The sequence below is a fragment of the Parus major genome, chromosome 2 (genome assembly GCF_001522545.3).
Source record: "Parus major isolate Abel chromosome 2, Parus_major1.1, whole genome shotgun sequence".
NCBI classification, from domain to species: domain Eukaryota; kingdom Metazoa; phylum Chordata; class Aves; order Passeriformes; family Paridae; genus Parus; species Parus major.
In genome coordinates, this window is record NC_031769.1 from 144,298,055 (window position 1) to 144,313,985 (window position 15,931).

Here is a 15,931-nt window from a genome sequence, read left to right on the forward strand (position 1 = left end):
TAATTGTGAATTTTTCTTTACTCATTGAACTACACTGTGTAATAGATAAAAAATACTTTTCATGGATTTTTAAGCTGACAACTTATTTTACTAAGAAATAGAAACTGTATCTAACTACTAGCTGAAAAATTCAAGCTTTTCCACAATTTTCCAATAAGCAGGAAATTAGTAACATTGTAAGGTCAATTCCTTAGCAAATGTTGAGTCAAACATAGGTTAAAACAGAACTGTTCAGTCTCAGTTCCTGACTCAACATTTGCTGCTCTTGGCCTCTTCCTGCTGTCATCTTAGCAGCTTCCAACCTCAGAGGCTTTTTTCCAAATTAGCAACACAGCAGTGGGACTAAAGCTTTTTAAGAGTAGATTTTCATTTGATGCTGTTTTCATTTTACAAAGGCAAATATTTTGCAAATATTCTGTTGGTCTTTCACTTCTCTATGTTGCATGAATATATTTGTGATGTTAAGTCCTGTTTTGGCTGCTTAATTGTGTTAAATGCAAAGTGAATTTTATCTGAGTTCATAATCAGATTTTTAGGCATTAAGAACTTTAAACATAGATTTAAAACCTGTTGCTCTGGCAGTGTGGAATGTCTGCACTAAATAATAACTTTTTAGTCTAGCATGTTGTGGTTAAGGCTTATTTTAACACTACTTTGGAAGGTAGATCTAAATATTCCTCCCTGTTCTGGGGAAGATTTGTGTCAGAGCTTTATTTCTGGTTTTGGCTAATTTTATTTATATCTTCTGGTGTTAAGACAAGGGTTAAGTGATGGACGTGACCACATGGATAATTTCTGGCAGCTAATGCTTCAGTGACATTGCTTTGTGTATTAAGAAGTGGAACTAAGATGGAATGTCTACCAATAAGATATTGGTATTTAAGTATAACATTACTTCTAATGTTAAGTAAATTGTAACCTGAAAAAGAGCACTGTGAATTATTTCCAATTAGATTTCAAGATTATTTCAATTTGGATACAGATACAGGTCTCTCAAAAGGATGTAAGGAACAGTCACATGCAAAAAAGTTACTGGTAACAACAAACTTCAAAACCTACTTAAAATGTACATTTAGTTATTTCTTCTTTCTGCAAAACCATGAAGGTTAGGCATGTTTTTAAGCTTTATAGTTTATGAAGCATTCATTTGTGGATATTTCCAGACATGCATTGTTTTAACTGATGAACAAAGCAGACTTCAGACACAAGATCGTAGTTCTCACACTAAGTCTGTATTGTGAGACTGTAATTAGCACTGTGTGTACTTCAAAGTACATGTGTATTACAAATATTACAATACTATGAGACTATGCTTGTCCTGTTTCCCATGAGAAATGGGGAAGATCCAAAACACTACCATAACCTGCTGTCTAACAAGATCTCGCCAAAATTAATGAGATGATGGTGCGTTGCTCTGTCTCTCTTTGTAAGTGAAATCTCAGTATTTTTCTGGTAGTGGAAGGCCTGTGGTTCAAATTCCTGTTACAGGTATTCATATTCCCTGGTTTTCTCTGGAGATGATGTTCTGACTACCAGGATACTGTCCCAGCATATACAGTGCTTTTTGTCCTTTTCATTTTGCAGGAAATCCTACAAGTTTGGTAAGCCTTAAAGTTGATTCACAAATAAGTATTTGTCTGGATGGCTAAGAAATTAATTTTGTAATCCAGTGATTATTACAAAATACAAATATACATACACATTAGAGAAAAGAATGATTGCAGTCTTACTACTTACAGGGAAGAGCCCATTCATTGAAGACCTAGAGCCTGTTATTTAGTTCACTTCCTTAGAAAGCCAGTGCAAATTCTGTTTTAATCTCCAGCCTTAAGCTTGAATTCCCTGTCTCCATGTTGAGATCATAATTAATTTAGATTTTGAAAAACTGAAAATTAGGATTAATGTGGAAGCAATTTCTGGGAGCTATTAATACACTGCTGATTTTGCATGGTGTACTGTTTTTAAAGCAGAGTTTTCTTATTAACATTCACTTGCTGTTTGGGGTTGAAAAAGGTAAGATCTGTTGGGGAAAAAAAAAATCTGTTTACCATATAAAAAACCCCAATTTTTTTTTATTTACGATTAAAGACTTATTGAAGTTGAGGTAGCAAAATATTAGTGAAAGTAAGGGCTAGTCCAGATGACATAAGACTTTGAAAATAATTTAAATTCTTGAATGGAGTTCAAGTATCATTTCAGTGTCAATTAGCAAGATCTACACCATGGTTTAATTTATCTTGGTCTTGTGAATGTTGATAGCTTCCTAATGACATGCAGCATTTTAAATCAGTGAGTTTATTTGCTTAGTTGTTTTGCATGTGAAGCTTTTTGTTTGGGTTCCTGGAAAAGGGCTTGTATTAGCTTCAGTTTCTAAGAATTAGAGAAATTATCTTTTGTCCATGCTGTCCCTGTAGCCCTCTGTGGATAATGTTGTAATTTCCATTTAGGTATTGCACCTTTTTTTCAGCAGTTTGTTCAGTTTTTTGTTCTGGCTTTTTAGAAGTTCCACCACTGTTCTTAAATTCAGGGGGAATTTGTGTTAGACTTTTAGAAAGCAAATTCATAACATGAAAACATTGTCTTGGCTTTTTCTTTCCAATATTATGTTCTTTTTCATAGTAAATAAATAGGAAGACAAAATAAATGTAGGGAGAAAAAAAAAAGATTTTGTATTTTAAACCCTCCAATTAGTTGTTTTGTGTAATTTTAAATGTTTTATCTTCTCTGGAGTTTTCAGGGTGAGATAGAGAATGCAAAATGTTTCAGTTTTCCCAGGAACTGGGGTGAGTTTGGCTGTGGAAAAAGTGGAGTGTTTTGGAGGAAAGGCTCAAGCTTTTCCTCTTGCCTAACTCAATGTTCACCTATTAAGTTCCTATAAAATTCTTTTCCAAGTCTTTTAGGTTAAGCTGTTTATCTGAAACTTGGTATTATTGAATGAATCCTCCTGATTCTGACACTGCTCCCTGCTGTTGTGTATAGAAAATCAGACTTGTTTTGGTCTGATAGTAATTTGGTTTAAACGTTGCTGTCTATATTCATTAGCAACTCCTCAGGGACTTCTGGAGGTGCATGAAAAACAATCCACTCCTGCATCTCTCATTCTAGGAAAACCTTATTTGTTCTGGTTGGATATGCACTCAGCTCCTTCTGGATGAAAACAGATGAAAATCTCCAAAATAAGAGCTTACAGTCTCTGCATGTTTGCTGCTAATATCCTTGATGTGGGCACTCAGAGTTAAGATGATTGTAGCTACCCATATTTGTTTTGATTACCCCATATTCCCTGTTGATTAAATGAGGGGGGATGTTATTGCCGTGTAACAAAAGGCTCTTCCTTCCCTTTACAGTTCTAATTTGCCAAAAGAAGTTCATTGCAATGCAGTTATGTTGTTTTGTGTTTTCTCCTTCAAGTTCATTTCTGCACAAACTTTTTTGGTTTTTTTATTTGATAGTTTTTATCTAAAAGGTATATGTTCATCCAGTGTTCTGGGATAAAGTAGTGGTCTAAGTATTAATTCAGGAGAATGATGAGGAAAAGAAAGAGTGTAAAAATAAAACATTTCAGCTGTTGTGGTAACGGCCTTATTTTTTTTCCCTTGGATGGATTTCCTTAGATGGGAACAGCTGGAAAATTGATTTCTTGTTGATTACAGGATCTTTTTTCCCAGTTCTGCAAATGGTCTTTTTGTTAAAGGCCACTTTTACCTTCTTCTTTCTCCCTGTTTCTGTCTTGTTCTTTGAAACATTGTTCATTTTCCTTAGAGAGGGTCCAAACAGTAGTCTGTCACTGTCACTGCCAGCAGATTACAATTTAAAACCACCATTTCCTTTTCTTCACATGCAAGAGTTTGTTCAGAGTACTGTTGTAATTAAAAAGCACTGATGAGCAAGGCTTAGTATGATTTATAATGTTTTGGGGAGTGCAGAGGTTTTGGCAAAGGTTGTTTTTATCATTTTTTGACCCATGATAGTAACTTAATATATTGGCATGGTGCATATTTACACATTGTCTTTGATTCTTTTAATGAAAAATGTCTGTACTTCACATGGAGCAATTACAGCTACCACTGCTGTTCTTTGGATTTATTTCACCTGTGGGCACCATCATTTAGACCACTGCAAGCAGAAGCTCTCTTTAAGTAGAAACACTTATACGTTGGCTTAATAAAGGACTTCATGAATAAAGATTTTACAGAGTAATTTCATATTCTTTTTGGATGATATGTGTTGTAACTCCAACTTTTCTGTTACTTGGGGGGAAGATCCTTAAGCCTGGAGTCAGGACAGTTGCTCTTGATACCTTCCTGGTGGATACTTTAAATGTTGGGGGATAAATACCTGTAGTTTAAAAGGACTTCAGCGTTTTTAGCTCTTTTTTCCCTGCATTTCTGTTGTAAGCACAGACTGTCCGGCACTCTTGCTGCCTTTTGATCAGACTAATCTGATAAGAGTTAAGTTTTCTAGGTTATCCTGAAAAGTAGAATAATAAAGAAGAGGCTTCTGTTCATGGAATGAAGACATGATCTGGTGTGGGCTTTTGGGTTTTGAAGAGGGAGATGAATATGTAGTGTGAATAGAGAGGGAAGTCCATTGTATTACATTTAGTAGGTGGAAGAAATAGAGACACTGTCATCTATATGAAGAAGAATAATGACTTTAAATATAAAAGTGAATGCTTTTGTAAGTACCAAAGATGCCCAAAAATCAGCAGGAAAAATGTAACGAGAAGGTTCTTATGAAGGTGTGATTCTTTTGTTATTGCCTAGAAAGAAATCTGTATAGAGATGCTTGGGCTTAGTAGAATGTACTTAGTACAAAGGTGTACTTTAGTACCGACTTTCTGTGCCTTTAAGTTCAGTTCTGTCCATTTTAGTTATTTTCATTTCAGTTAGCATGGCATTTTATAGCACTGAACATGCCAGATGGTCAAGGATATTTCACCTAAATACTAAATAAAGAAAACATTCACTGAAGCCACTAGAGGCCTGATTCAGAAAGAAAATAGTCAAGTAGCGTAGATTTCATTTAAAATGTAAAAAAAATCTGTCTTGGCTGACCTTATTTGTAACCTCCTGAAAGAGAAAGTTTTCAAATACTGCATGACTAAGAGCAAATACTGTCAGACCTAGTTCAGGGAAAGCTCAGAAACATACTTCAGCTGCTTCTGCCTAATTGCTACTTCAAAGGAATCGTGCAGAGCCAACATATATTTTGGAATTTGAATCTCTTATTTCTTAACAGAACAAGCTATTGAGACCAAACCCATTTTATTTTTGGAGCATGTTGCAAATATTTATGTTGTTTTTACTGTAAACTTTGAGGCTTATAGCTAAATATTAGGGAAAAATTCTTTCCTGTGAGTATGGTGAGGCTCTGGCACAGACTGCCCAGAGAAGCTGTGGCAGCCCCATCCCTGGAAGTGTTCATGGCCAGGTTGGATGGGATTCTGAGCAACCTGGTCTATTCTGGACATATGGAAGGTGTCCCTGTCCATGACAGGGGATGGAACAAGATGGTCATTAAGGTCCCTTCTAACCCAGACCATTCTGTGATTCTGTGAAATACATCAATAAAAGATAATTGATCTGTTTAAGCAGATTATAGTTATCTCAAAAGGCACAGGTTGACAATTTTAATTCTGACAGAAATCCCACATATAAACTACTAACCAGATATCTTTCCATGAAAGCCTTCTAAGAGCCACCATCAACAATATCATAATGCAGGGCTTAATTTCAGCAGTTGTCAACTTACTAACACATGAAGTGGTGAACAGTAATGAATCTTGGGCAGAAATTCTCTGGAAGACAAGTGCTAATAAAATAAGTAGTTCAGTCTGACACAGAATAAACCTCCCCCAGATTTTGCTTTTGTTCTGCTGAACATCTTATGAAGGATCTTCTCATTTCAAATTTATTTTGTTCCTCTGTTTTCAAGAAGTCATAGAAACCCATAACTTCAAAGTTATCTCTTACCATCTTTCTTTCATGATCCATTTTTTCAGTGAACTAGTTAATATAAATGTGAACGAGAGGACTGATTGCTCAAGAGGTCTCTAATGATTCCTTAGGGGCAAAGCTTGTCTAACATATTAAAAAGTTAATTTCAGTCCTCTGCTTTCGTTTGTTGCCGCTGCTGGATGTGCCCAGTTTGAAGTTTGAAAGCCTCTCTCAGGGATGGCTGGTTCACAGTTGTGAGAGTCTATGAGAGGAGACCAAATGTCATGTAAATTTTCTGGAACAGAGCAAAGAAATTGGCTCAGGCAGCTTCTGCTGTTGGTCAGGGTCTGTATTGTTAACAAATGTGTCTGTGTATTGCATCAATAAGGAATAAAATGCCTGATTGGAATAACTGCCAGGAGGCATTGGGGTTGGGGGTTTAGTCTGTGCCTTATCAGGGAAAACCCATATCTGATGGACAGAAAAAAAATCCTGAAAGTCTGTTTTAACTTTTAGTTTCAAGGCAGTGTATTACTGAAAGAGAAAATAAAATTCCTTCTAAGAGTGACTATTTATTCATGGATTTCCATGCAACTGACAGTTGAAAGAATCCTAGTTTCTTCTTCTAAATCAATAAATAAACTCACTCAACTGTGCTGGCAAATGTTCACAGTCCTCCTTCTCCTAATCACTGCTGGGAAACAGTCATGTGCACTGATCTAACTAACAGTGGTGAAGCTCTGTTGATAGGCAGGTTGCCTGTTTTCCATAGAAGCAATTTCAAATGACTGGAAAACTTGCTACAAACTCATAAGAAATTAGGTTTTCCATCAATTATTTTGAGGATGTTACTGGCTTCTGCTATAGAAAGCTGTCAGAGTCCCATCACTGGAGATGTTTTCTACTAGAGTTAGACAATCCATCATTTGTCATTCCTATCTAAATTGATTCTATTTGTTAGTTTTGTTTTCTGTCTCTGCTGCAAGATTCTTAAGTGCTCTTTTTCATGAAAATGTTGGCTCTTTCATGAGGCTTTATCCTTTAATTGTCAGGGCTGGATACACACTTATTCAGAAAACACCATTTTTACTTATTTAGATATATATACACTCATACCTATATGCAAGATGATCCCCTAGTCTTCAAAGTATCTTTTCTTTAGGTCATTCTTATCTGGCAACATACTCCTAAATACCCATCATTGAGGTCTTTGGCATATTTAGACAGGATTTAGATATTAGGATTTCCTAGGAATCAATGCAATGGATGTGCCATTTCTGCTTTTCCTGTGTTTAGAGCAGTTAGGTGTATTGTTGGGCAAAACAGTAAATTTGGTACAGTTCTTCAGGTTTCTCTAGCCCATCCTTCTCTTTGAAAACACATAATCACTGTCACTTGTTTTTATCCTAAACTTTTACATAGCTGGGGTTAGTAGTTTGTTCAAATTGGTGCTGAAATACAGCACTGTTTTGGGAAGATTGTTATCATGTGTACTTAAATAGTGTGAATATGTGGAGACAAGTAAGAAATCCTTACTTCTAATTTCTTGTTCGGTGCTGAACTCCAACAAGTTGAAGAGTATTCAGAGGGCAATTCAGAGTGGTAAAACTATCATTCCTGCTAGTCTTATCTCCAGGAAAGTTCTTTCCTATTCAAAGTTACGCAGAATATTGAATTTATTAACCAGAAATAAGTCAGGTACCTGAGTCAACTGTACAATATTTATTCAGATGTTTTGATTCCTGAGATGCTTCCCAGAGCTTTCTTGAAGATCAGTAGCTCACTCAAAGTCAAGAACATGGAGGCATGATATGTTTGTACTGTCATCTGCACAAGCCAGTGTTAACTAAAAAACAAGATATCTCAAAGCACATTGCCAATAACTTAAAATACCTTTAAAGAAATCATGGTCTAAGATTTATTGATAGAAGTAGTCTCAATATTAAGATTTTGCCACTTCATGGTGTACATATATACATACATTTCAGGAGAGTGTTGTCTTTCACACTGAGAAGAATTAGGTTACTGCTCTGTTTCTGGAGTGTGATTAAAGTTAATATTTACATCTTTTGCATCATTTCAGGAGTATGATGATGGCTATGGAGGTGCTTATGATGAACAAAGCTATGATTCCTATGATAACAGCTATAGCACTCAAGCCCAAAGGTAAGCCTCCAAATCAACTATGTTTGAAAAATTCTGTGGTTGAACAGTTAGTTTTACTTAGTATTTTTCAATTCCATCTTTAGCAGCAAAAATTTTATGTTTTTACTATTGCATAAGTATAAATTTCACAGTGGCTGAAAAGAAACAGAACTGACAACTTGTAACAGTTTTAGTGATGCCAAATCCTAAATCTAAATTTTCAAAGGTTCAGGAAATTCAGGGAAATTTTCGGATTCATTGTGGGAGGGAGGATTGGGTAAGGAGGGGAGAGGAGAAAAAAGACGACTTTACAGAAGGTATTAAATTTTCTGAAACACAATTGATGAAATTTTCTTACTACTTTCACAAAGTTATATTTTAGTATTTTACCTGTATTTGACTGTTGTGCAACCCTGGGACCAGATTGGTCAGGGGTGAGTGGCAAAAATAATTGGGATAGGAATGATTGAGACTCTTGGAAAATAACTTTCAATAACAGTAGAACAACAGATGAGTGAAGCTGCACCACATATGGGGCACCAGGAGGTTGGGTAGACACAACAATATATATGGGACATCTGAGGGCAGAGAACCAATCACGAACTGGGATTAAGAATATGCAAAATAATACAGCAAACAGCAGCCAATCAGAGGGAGAACTGAGAACATTCTAGAACCATAACCATATGTGAAATAACTTTATCTACATAACAATTCCTGTGATACCATTCTGCTCACCACAACCTAACAAGAAGTTTCCCATGGCCTAAGGCTGAGTGAGCCAGTGGGGCTGCCCCATTGCCCATTTCAACATTTGCCTGTAGGAAAAATACACCTGCCAGTTTGTTTTAACCGTATGTGGAACTCCTTGTATATTTGAATCTCTTGCCATTTGTTTATCTTCTCCCACTTCATTTTCAGCAGGTTTTTTTAAGCACTTTTTATTTTTTTAAAATTTTGCTTTCTGTTTTGCTTTCTTCAAAGGAGTCAGACAATATTTGGCAACTCTATGGGTAACAATCTGACTCAACAATGGGAAACATGCTGTGAAGTACAAAGTACTTCCTTTATGTGATTTGAACTTCATGGCAAAAATCCCATTACAAATGTAGCAGCTTGGATGATCATCTCCACTTCTGGGTATTTCCAGTGTGCCTGTCTGGAAACAGAACTTCTGTCCACCTTTTACTGAGTTGTAATTTATTTTCATTCTTTTTCTCTCAGACCAAGCATTCATAATTTGGTCAATAGTAGGTGTTTTAATGTCTTTAAAAATGTCCCAGAATTTTATGATAAAGTTATGACCTGCCTCTGAGGTAGGGTTACTGAGGTTCCTAAAGGTTAATAAATCCCTTGTGGTGAATTAAACTGAAGAGTGTATTTGAGACAGATTTGTTCTACCTTCTGCCAAGTATATGTAAGTTTTACAATGCAGCTTTATCTGAAATAGTGCAGATCTGTTTACAGCAAAGTTGAGAACAAAACTGTTTACACCTGGCATCTGCTCTGCTGTAGCATTGTTACACACAGCTTCAGTTTCATTGTGTAAATGAATATTTTTCTGTGCTCAACAACTTAGTCATTGTGAAAAAGCATAGTGGAAAGTTCAAGTGTCATTATTGTTGAGAACTAAAATAATGAAATTACCTTTGTGCCTCATACTTGGCTCCTGCAGACTCCAACTTGATAAAAATATGATTTAAGAAATCTGTAGTGTAGAACCTTCAAAATATGAGACTCTATAGAGTGTTACATTTCAAGAACAGTTGCTGGTAATGGATTTTTTTTTTCCCAAAAGATAATTGCCAAAGTACTCCTCAACTTTTTTGTTGGCAGTTCTGTTCTGCCTTTCTGCTTGTACTGTTGGTAAATGTGTTTATTGCACACAAACATTTGGACTTCATTACAAAGTCATTTGCCTGAGCCAAAATTAAACATTACTTTGATTTTTTTTTGGCATTAAGAAGGTTTTTACTGAGATTTTTCTCCTTTGAACTAAAATTAGAAAAAAAAGTAATTCTCCCAAGGAATGAAATTGCTCTTGCAAATGATTAATATATAAGAATATTTATAACATTCTTAGATACATGTGCATGTGCTTAGGAGATATTTCATAAAATGATTGCTTTACTTTATATTTTACCTGTAGTTTCACAAAAAATATATATTGTTAGATTTTAACGAATTTGTTACCTTCTTAACGATTACTTGACTTTTATTCCCCTGTTGTAAAAGAAAATAAATTATTCACTTGCATGTTTCTCAGAGGATATCAACACTCATTTTCTGGCATATTTTCTGGCTTGGCAGAAAAAGTTTTTAGGATACTATTGGCAAGCAAAAAGTAATAACTGTAAACAGCCATCTGAGCTACCTAGACCAGCATTTCTGTCTTTGATGTGAATATCAAGTAGTAGCCCATATTGCAAAATATTCTAACCACAGAGAGATACCATACTTACGTGCATTACAATGCTCTTACTATGGAGGAAAATAGGGAAAAGTCCATTGTTTTCATAGTTTAGCTTTATATATTCTTGATTTTTTTGCCCTTATAAAGCATGGGAGGAAACTGCATTTGTACATGGAGAGCAGTGATGTGTTTAAAATGCATCATTTGGTGACCAGCATGTGGAAATAACTTATTCTTTCCTTTACTAAATTGAAAAGAGTAATCTTGAAGTATTTCTAGTATGTCTTCTGATACTGATTTCTCTAGAAATACTGTGACATTAACAATACTGTGTGTTAAAGAGGAAGCCAGAGAAACAGGTAGTAAACTGAAAATTAATTGTCTCATTAAGTTATTTGCAGTAGTTTTTAGTATATGACTAAATTTGAGTGCAGGAACAGGGCTTAATGCTCCTAAGTGTATAATGCATGATATGGTGGAAACAGTTAAAAGTTTCATTTTTGTTTTAAACATTTTGCTTATTTAGTTATTCCTCTCTTAAAGACAAAAACTTGCAATAGAATCTAAAATATCTTTAGGAATTTTGGAGATCTCTAAGATGTTGCATGACAGCAAATCTTCAATTTTCACAACACAGTGTGACTCTCCTTTATTGCTCTTCTATTCTGGACATTTCAAATGTATGTCCCAGAAATGGCCAAATCTGAGTTGGATTAGGATGAGTGACATGTTCAGGTATGAAAAATAGGAAACTCCTTAGTTCTGTGTGCATTAAAGGTAGTTGAGACTTTGTTTATTCTGTAAATAAATGACTCCATTGTGTGTACTAACTGCTAGCTGGTATGTGTTAGCAGTTAGAAGTTTAATGGGATTTCATTTGACATTGTGTGAGACTGTATCCTTCCTTGTGCCTGGCAATCTGAAGTTTGAGTTAAAACCTGCCACAGCACTAACAGACAGAGAAACATGAGAGTTTCCTCAGTTCTCATCTATCTTAATGCCCTGTAATCCTATAAAAAAATGTTGTTTTCCTTTAGAACATTTTATTATCCTCTGCTGCCTGTTCATGCAACAAAGCCCCAAATAGTGCTTCAGGATGTCCTTTAACAGAATTATTTTTTATGGCTGAAAAGACTTAAAATATCCCTTGAAGCTGTATTGTGCTTTACTAGATACCTAATTGATTTTTAGAAGATTAAATTACTTGTATAGTTTTTTGCAGTGGGATTGTTAGATAATTTTGTCAGTATAAACTGGGATGTTTAATCAACTGGATTGTTTACTTCTATTTTAAAAAAACAAAACAATCTGAAATTTAAAAAATATTTTGCAATTTCTGAATATCAGAGAGTAGCAAATGCTTCATAAAATCATAGAATAGTTTGGGTAGGAAAGGACCTCAAGGATCATTCAGTTCCATTCCTTCCATGGGCAGGAACAACTTCCCGGAGACCAGGTTGCTCCATCCAACCTGGCCTGGAACACTTCCTGGGACACAGCATTCACATATTCTCCAGGCAGCCTCTGCCAGTGTCTTACCACCCCCACAGTAAAGAATTTCTTTCTAATATCTAATCTAAATCTCTCCTCTTTTAGTTTGAAGCCATATCCTCTTATCCTATCACTTCATGCCACAATATGCAGTTAGGCTTTATGATTACATGATAGGCAGTCAGGGCAATGTTATGTAGTCAGGAATTCCTCCATAAAATTTCTTCTATATACATATGTATGTATTTCACGTGTGCAGTTGTGTGCCAAAATCCTTTTTAGGATCTTATGGTAAAATATGAATTGTAATTGTGAAAGCCAAACTCGTGATTCCTGGTGCTGATATTTGCCTATGTGAGATGCATGTAGACTTGTCATCAGCATGTATGCATCCTTATACAACTTAGCTCAGTCTTAAAGGACTTCCCAAGCCTGTCTAGAATTTTAACTATTTACTTGCATTTATTGCAGAAAATAATGGGTGCTTTAACGGCCTAGTGTTAATGCCAGACCAATTTTATTACGAAAATTCACCTAATAGTATTGTGGAGGAGTTAAGAGGATTTAGTTGAATCTTCATTTAAAACTGTAGTTTAAACATTTTCAGCATGAAAAAAATCTAGTTATTTTAAATCTCTGAAATAGGCTTCAAATTGAGCCAAAGTGCTTTTGGTCCCTTAGTGACTCCATACATGATCTGCACAAGTGTTTGCGAGGACAATAATATGGCAAAGGGAAATGGATGCTAATAAATCAATTGTCACTGTCAGCTCACTGTTTAATGTTCTCTAGAATACATAAGATTTATCACTGAGGAATTGTAGAATAATGGTGGTGTATGGAAACAAAGTCCACCAGGGAGATGTACTACATCATTCGGATTTAGCTCTGCCATCTGCTTAATGGCATTGAGATGACTACAGAGGTACTTATGATCAACCATTCATAGCAGTGACAGATGCTGCAGAGAGTTAACATGCCAGGGAACGACGTTTGGTGCTGAAATCCAGATTATGTGGCAAGGTTGCTGAGAAAGGGGGCTGGGTTTGTTACCTCTCCGGTAGCATTAGAGGCTTTACTGTCTGCTTTTAGGTTTACTATCGAGAGAACGGCTAACACAGTTACTGTAGTGCAAAAAAGAATGTAGACAAACCCCATCTGTCTGCTTCACACACTCAGAAGTTTCAAAGAACTTCTTTAGGCTTGTCTGCTAGCATTTAAAATGGGATACTTTTCCTAGGGAAAAAAAGGGGTTTTCTAGATTTATTTTTCAGCCTACAACAGAGATCGAAGCCTAAACTATAAGAGGAACACTTTGTGTAGCTGTATGCCTGTGTCTGGTGAGGGACAAGAATGAGTCATTTATGTAGTCATTTTGTGTTTAATTGTAATTTATAATTTTAGAAGTATTTTAGATCTTCAGTCAAAGCGATCTCACCTTCACTCAGTTGCAGAATTTAATCTAAACGCATGCATAAAACCAGAAAAACTAGGACTTGGAGAAATTGCTGGATTTGCTGGCAGTTTTCTGCATTGTACTGTGGTTTCCACATTTACCTAATAGTGCTGTAGATTTCTCTTGGCAACAACCATTCTACCACTGGCTTAAATTGTGTTTCTCAACTGCTCTTTGTGAATATCTAACTATAATTACTATCACTTCCAATCATACCAAAATGCGATAAATTCAAATCGCTGCAAGTTACTTGTGAGCCTTGGAGACATGCAGTTAACATAATCTAAGCTGAGGGAATTGGGAAGTTCTCTTTAGTACACCTAAGTTTATTCAGTGCCACTAAATCATTCTGTGCTTATTGTTGATGTGTTGGGAAGTAAGAATCTGCATGCTGCAACTTTGTTAGATCACTTACTTAAATGCATAAAAACATAACTGTCCCTATGGTAAGTCCTATTCATGTTAAAAACATGGTATTATGAATTATATAATTGTTCAGCTTGGAAAAGACCTCCAAGATGAAATAAAATTGTTAACCCAGCACCCTCATGTTCATCACCAGACCATGTCCCCAGATGTCACTTCCACACTTCTTTTAAGATTTTCACTGTGTCCTGGCCAGCCTGTTTCTGAGCCTGACCACCCTTTCAGTGAAGGAATTTTTCCCAGTATCCAGTGCTTCTCACATGGCAGAAGTGACCTTGACATCACAACCTCCTTTCAGGTAGTTGTAGGGAGTGATAAAGTTCCCCCTGAGCCTCCTTTATCATCCATTACCTTTTTTACCATTTATTTTAAAAGTGACTGATTCAAGACAGAAAATTTATTTCTAATAGGGAAGACGATACACAAAAGCCCTTTGGTGTGAAAGGTTTGAGGAATTTTGTTTGGTAGCTTGTGGTAGTTACCTAACAATGGAGAAACTGGATTTGTGTTGAAAAGGACTTCTAAAAAAAGGACTTAGAAAAACACCTTGAAATCCAGCCCATTTTCCAAGTGCCCATTGTTCAACTGATGCCTGAAGAATACAACTAAATTGGTGTGCTAAAATCCTTCAAATCTCAAAGTACTGCTTTTTATGTTATACCAGAGGCACTTCAGTTATAAGAGAAGCTGATTCCTAGTATGTTCCTCTTGGAAATACCCTCCTCATTTCCCAATAGAGCTTAAATTTTCAGGTGTTTTTTGAAACTATGCTTAGTAGTCACACAAAAGATGATGACATTCCTGTTTAATAGGAGGATTTTCATGAAGAGCTGAGCATATGGATTTGAAATTGGCTTATGGAGATGTTGCTACTGGTATTTGAAAGTTAATTGCTAACAGTTTGTTTGTGATGCTCAGTGTTTTAAATTTACATTGTTGAGTTTGTCAGCAATCATGCATTTCCAGGATGTATAAATATGCATTATATGCAAACGAGTGTCTGTTACTGTAGTTTTCCAAGATGTAATTCTCTCCATTTTAATGCTTGTAGCTGTTTGTATTTCATGCTTTGACTTAAAAATCAAATCAGTCTGCAGGAGTTTGATTTCTAGGGATCACGCAAAGGGTTGGCATTTTGTGTTGCTGTTGTTTATGAACACCTGGTATGTACCAGAGTGTACTGGTGGTTATAATTCTGCAAAATAAACCCTTAAAGCATTAGCATAAATAAGCTAATGTAGCTTTTGAATGAAAATCCTGGCATGTGGTTTTCCTGCTTAATTTTTGTGCTTGTATTATTGAAAAAGATTATTTACTGCAGTTTTTCAGATCTAATTTTTCAGGTTTGGATAGCTGTTTTCCTTTTAATTACACGTTGAGATGTGACAAGGTAAAGCATACAGAAGTGCCTCAGTAGCATAGATAGTTTTAATTGTGAATCTAGTGTATTTTAGTTTTTTTAATTGATTTACAGAAATCTGGTTTGAAATGTCAGTAAAAAGGAATAAGATTAAGATGATTCAGCTGTAGTGGTGGAAAAAACACAAACGTATCTCATGGTGCACTCATAAAACTGGAAAAGGTTTTTTGAATCCTTATAGTGATATTGGTAGATGGCTTCACTAAAAATGTTTAAAAAATGTTAGGATTACTCTTCATCTGTGCTAATTATAATCAATAAAATTAATTTGTTTTTCTTCATGGTTTAGCTATTTAACTGTGTCTGTGCCTCCATATTTAGAAAACAAGTAAAAATGCATTTGAAAATAAATTTAGAAAACAGCTAGAGAAAACTAATATGCAGATGTTCCAGTAGTACAAAAAGTATTAACATCAAATTACAAGTATTGAGAAATCAAGAAAAGTCATTAGGTCATAAAAATTGTATTAATTTTGCATGATTGGTTTAATTTTACTTAGGTGATTTTACAGCATCTTAATCTGGGTGGTTAAATTCCACAATACAATTAAAGAGGATTAGTAGTTGGTAGGATTTTGATTTTTTTTTTCCTTGACTGATTACACAAGTGAAAACATGAGGAAGGGAGAGGTCAAAGTGGA

General features: G+C 35.4%; 1 protein-coding gene across 2 annotated transcripts in view; it reads left to right on the plus strand.

Moving 5' to 3' along the window:
• Window positions 1–15,931, plus strand: part of KHDRBS3 (KH RNA binding domain containing, signal transduction associated 3) — a 90,154-nt gene that overhangs the window by 59,012 nt on the left and 15,211 nt on the right. For both annotated transcript variants that reach the window (XM_015619206.1, XM_015619207.1), the window contains exon 7: window positions 8,023–8,105. In XM_015619206.1, coding sequence (XP_015474692.1) covers window positions 8,023–8,105 — 83 coding nt within the window. The remainder of the gene's footprint in view (window positions 1–8,022; window positions 8,106–15,931) is intronic.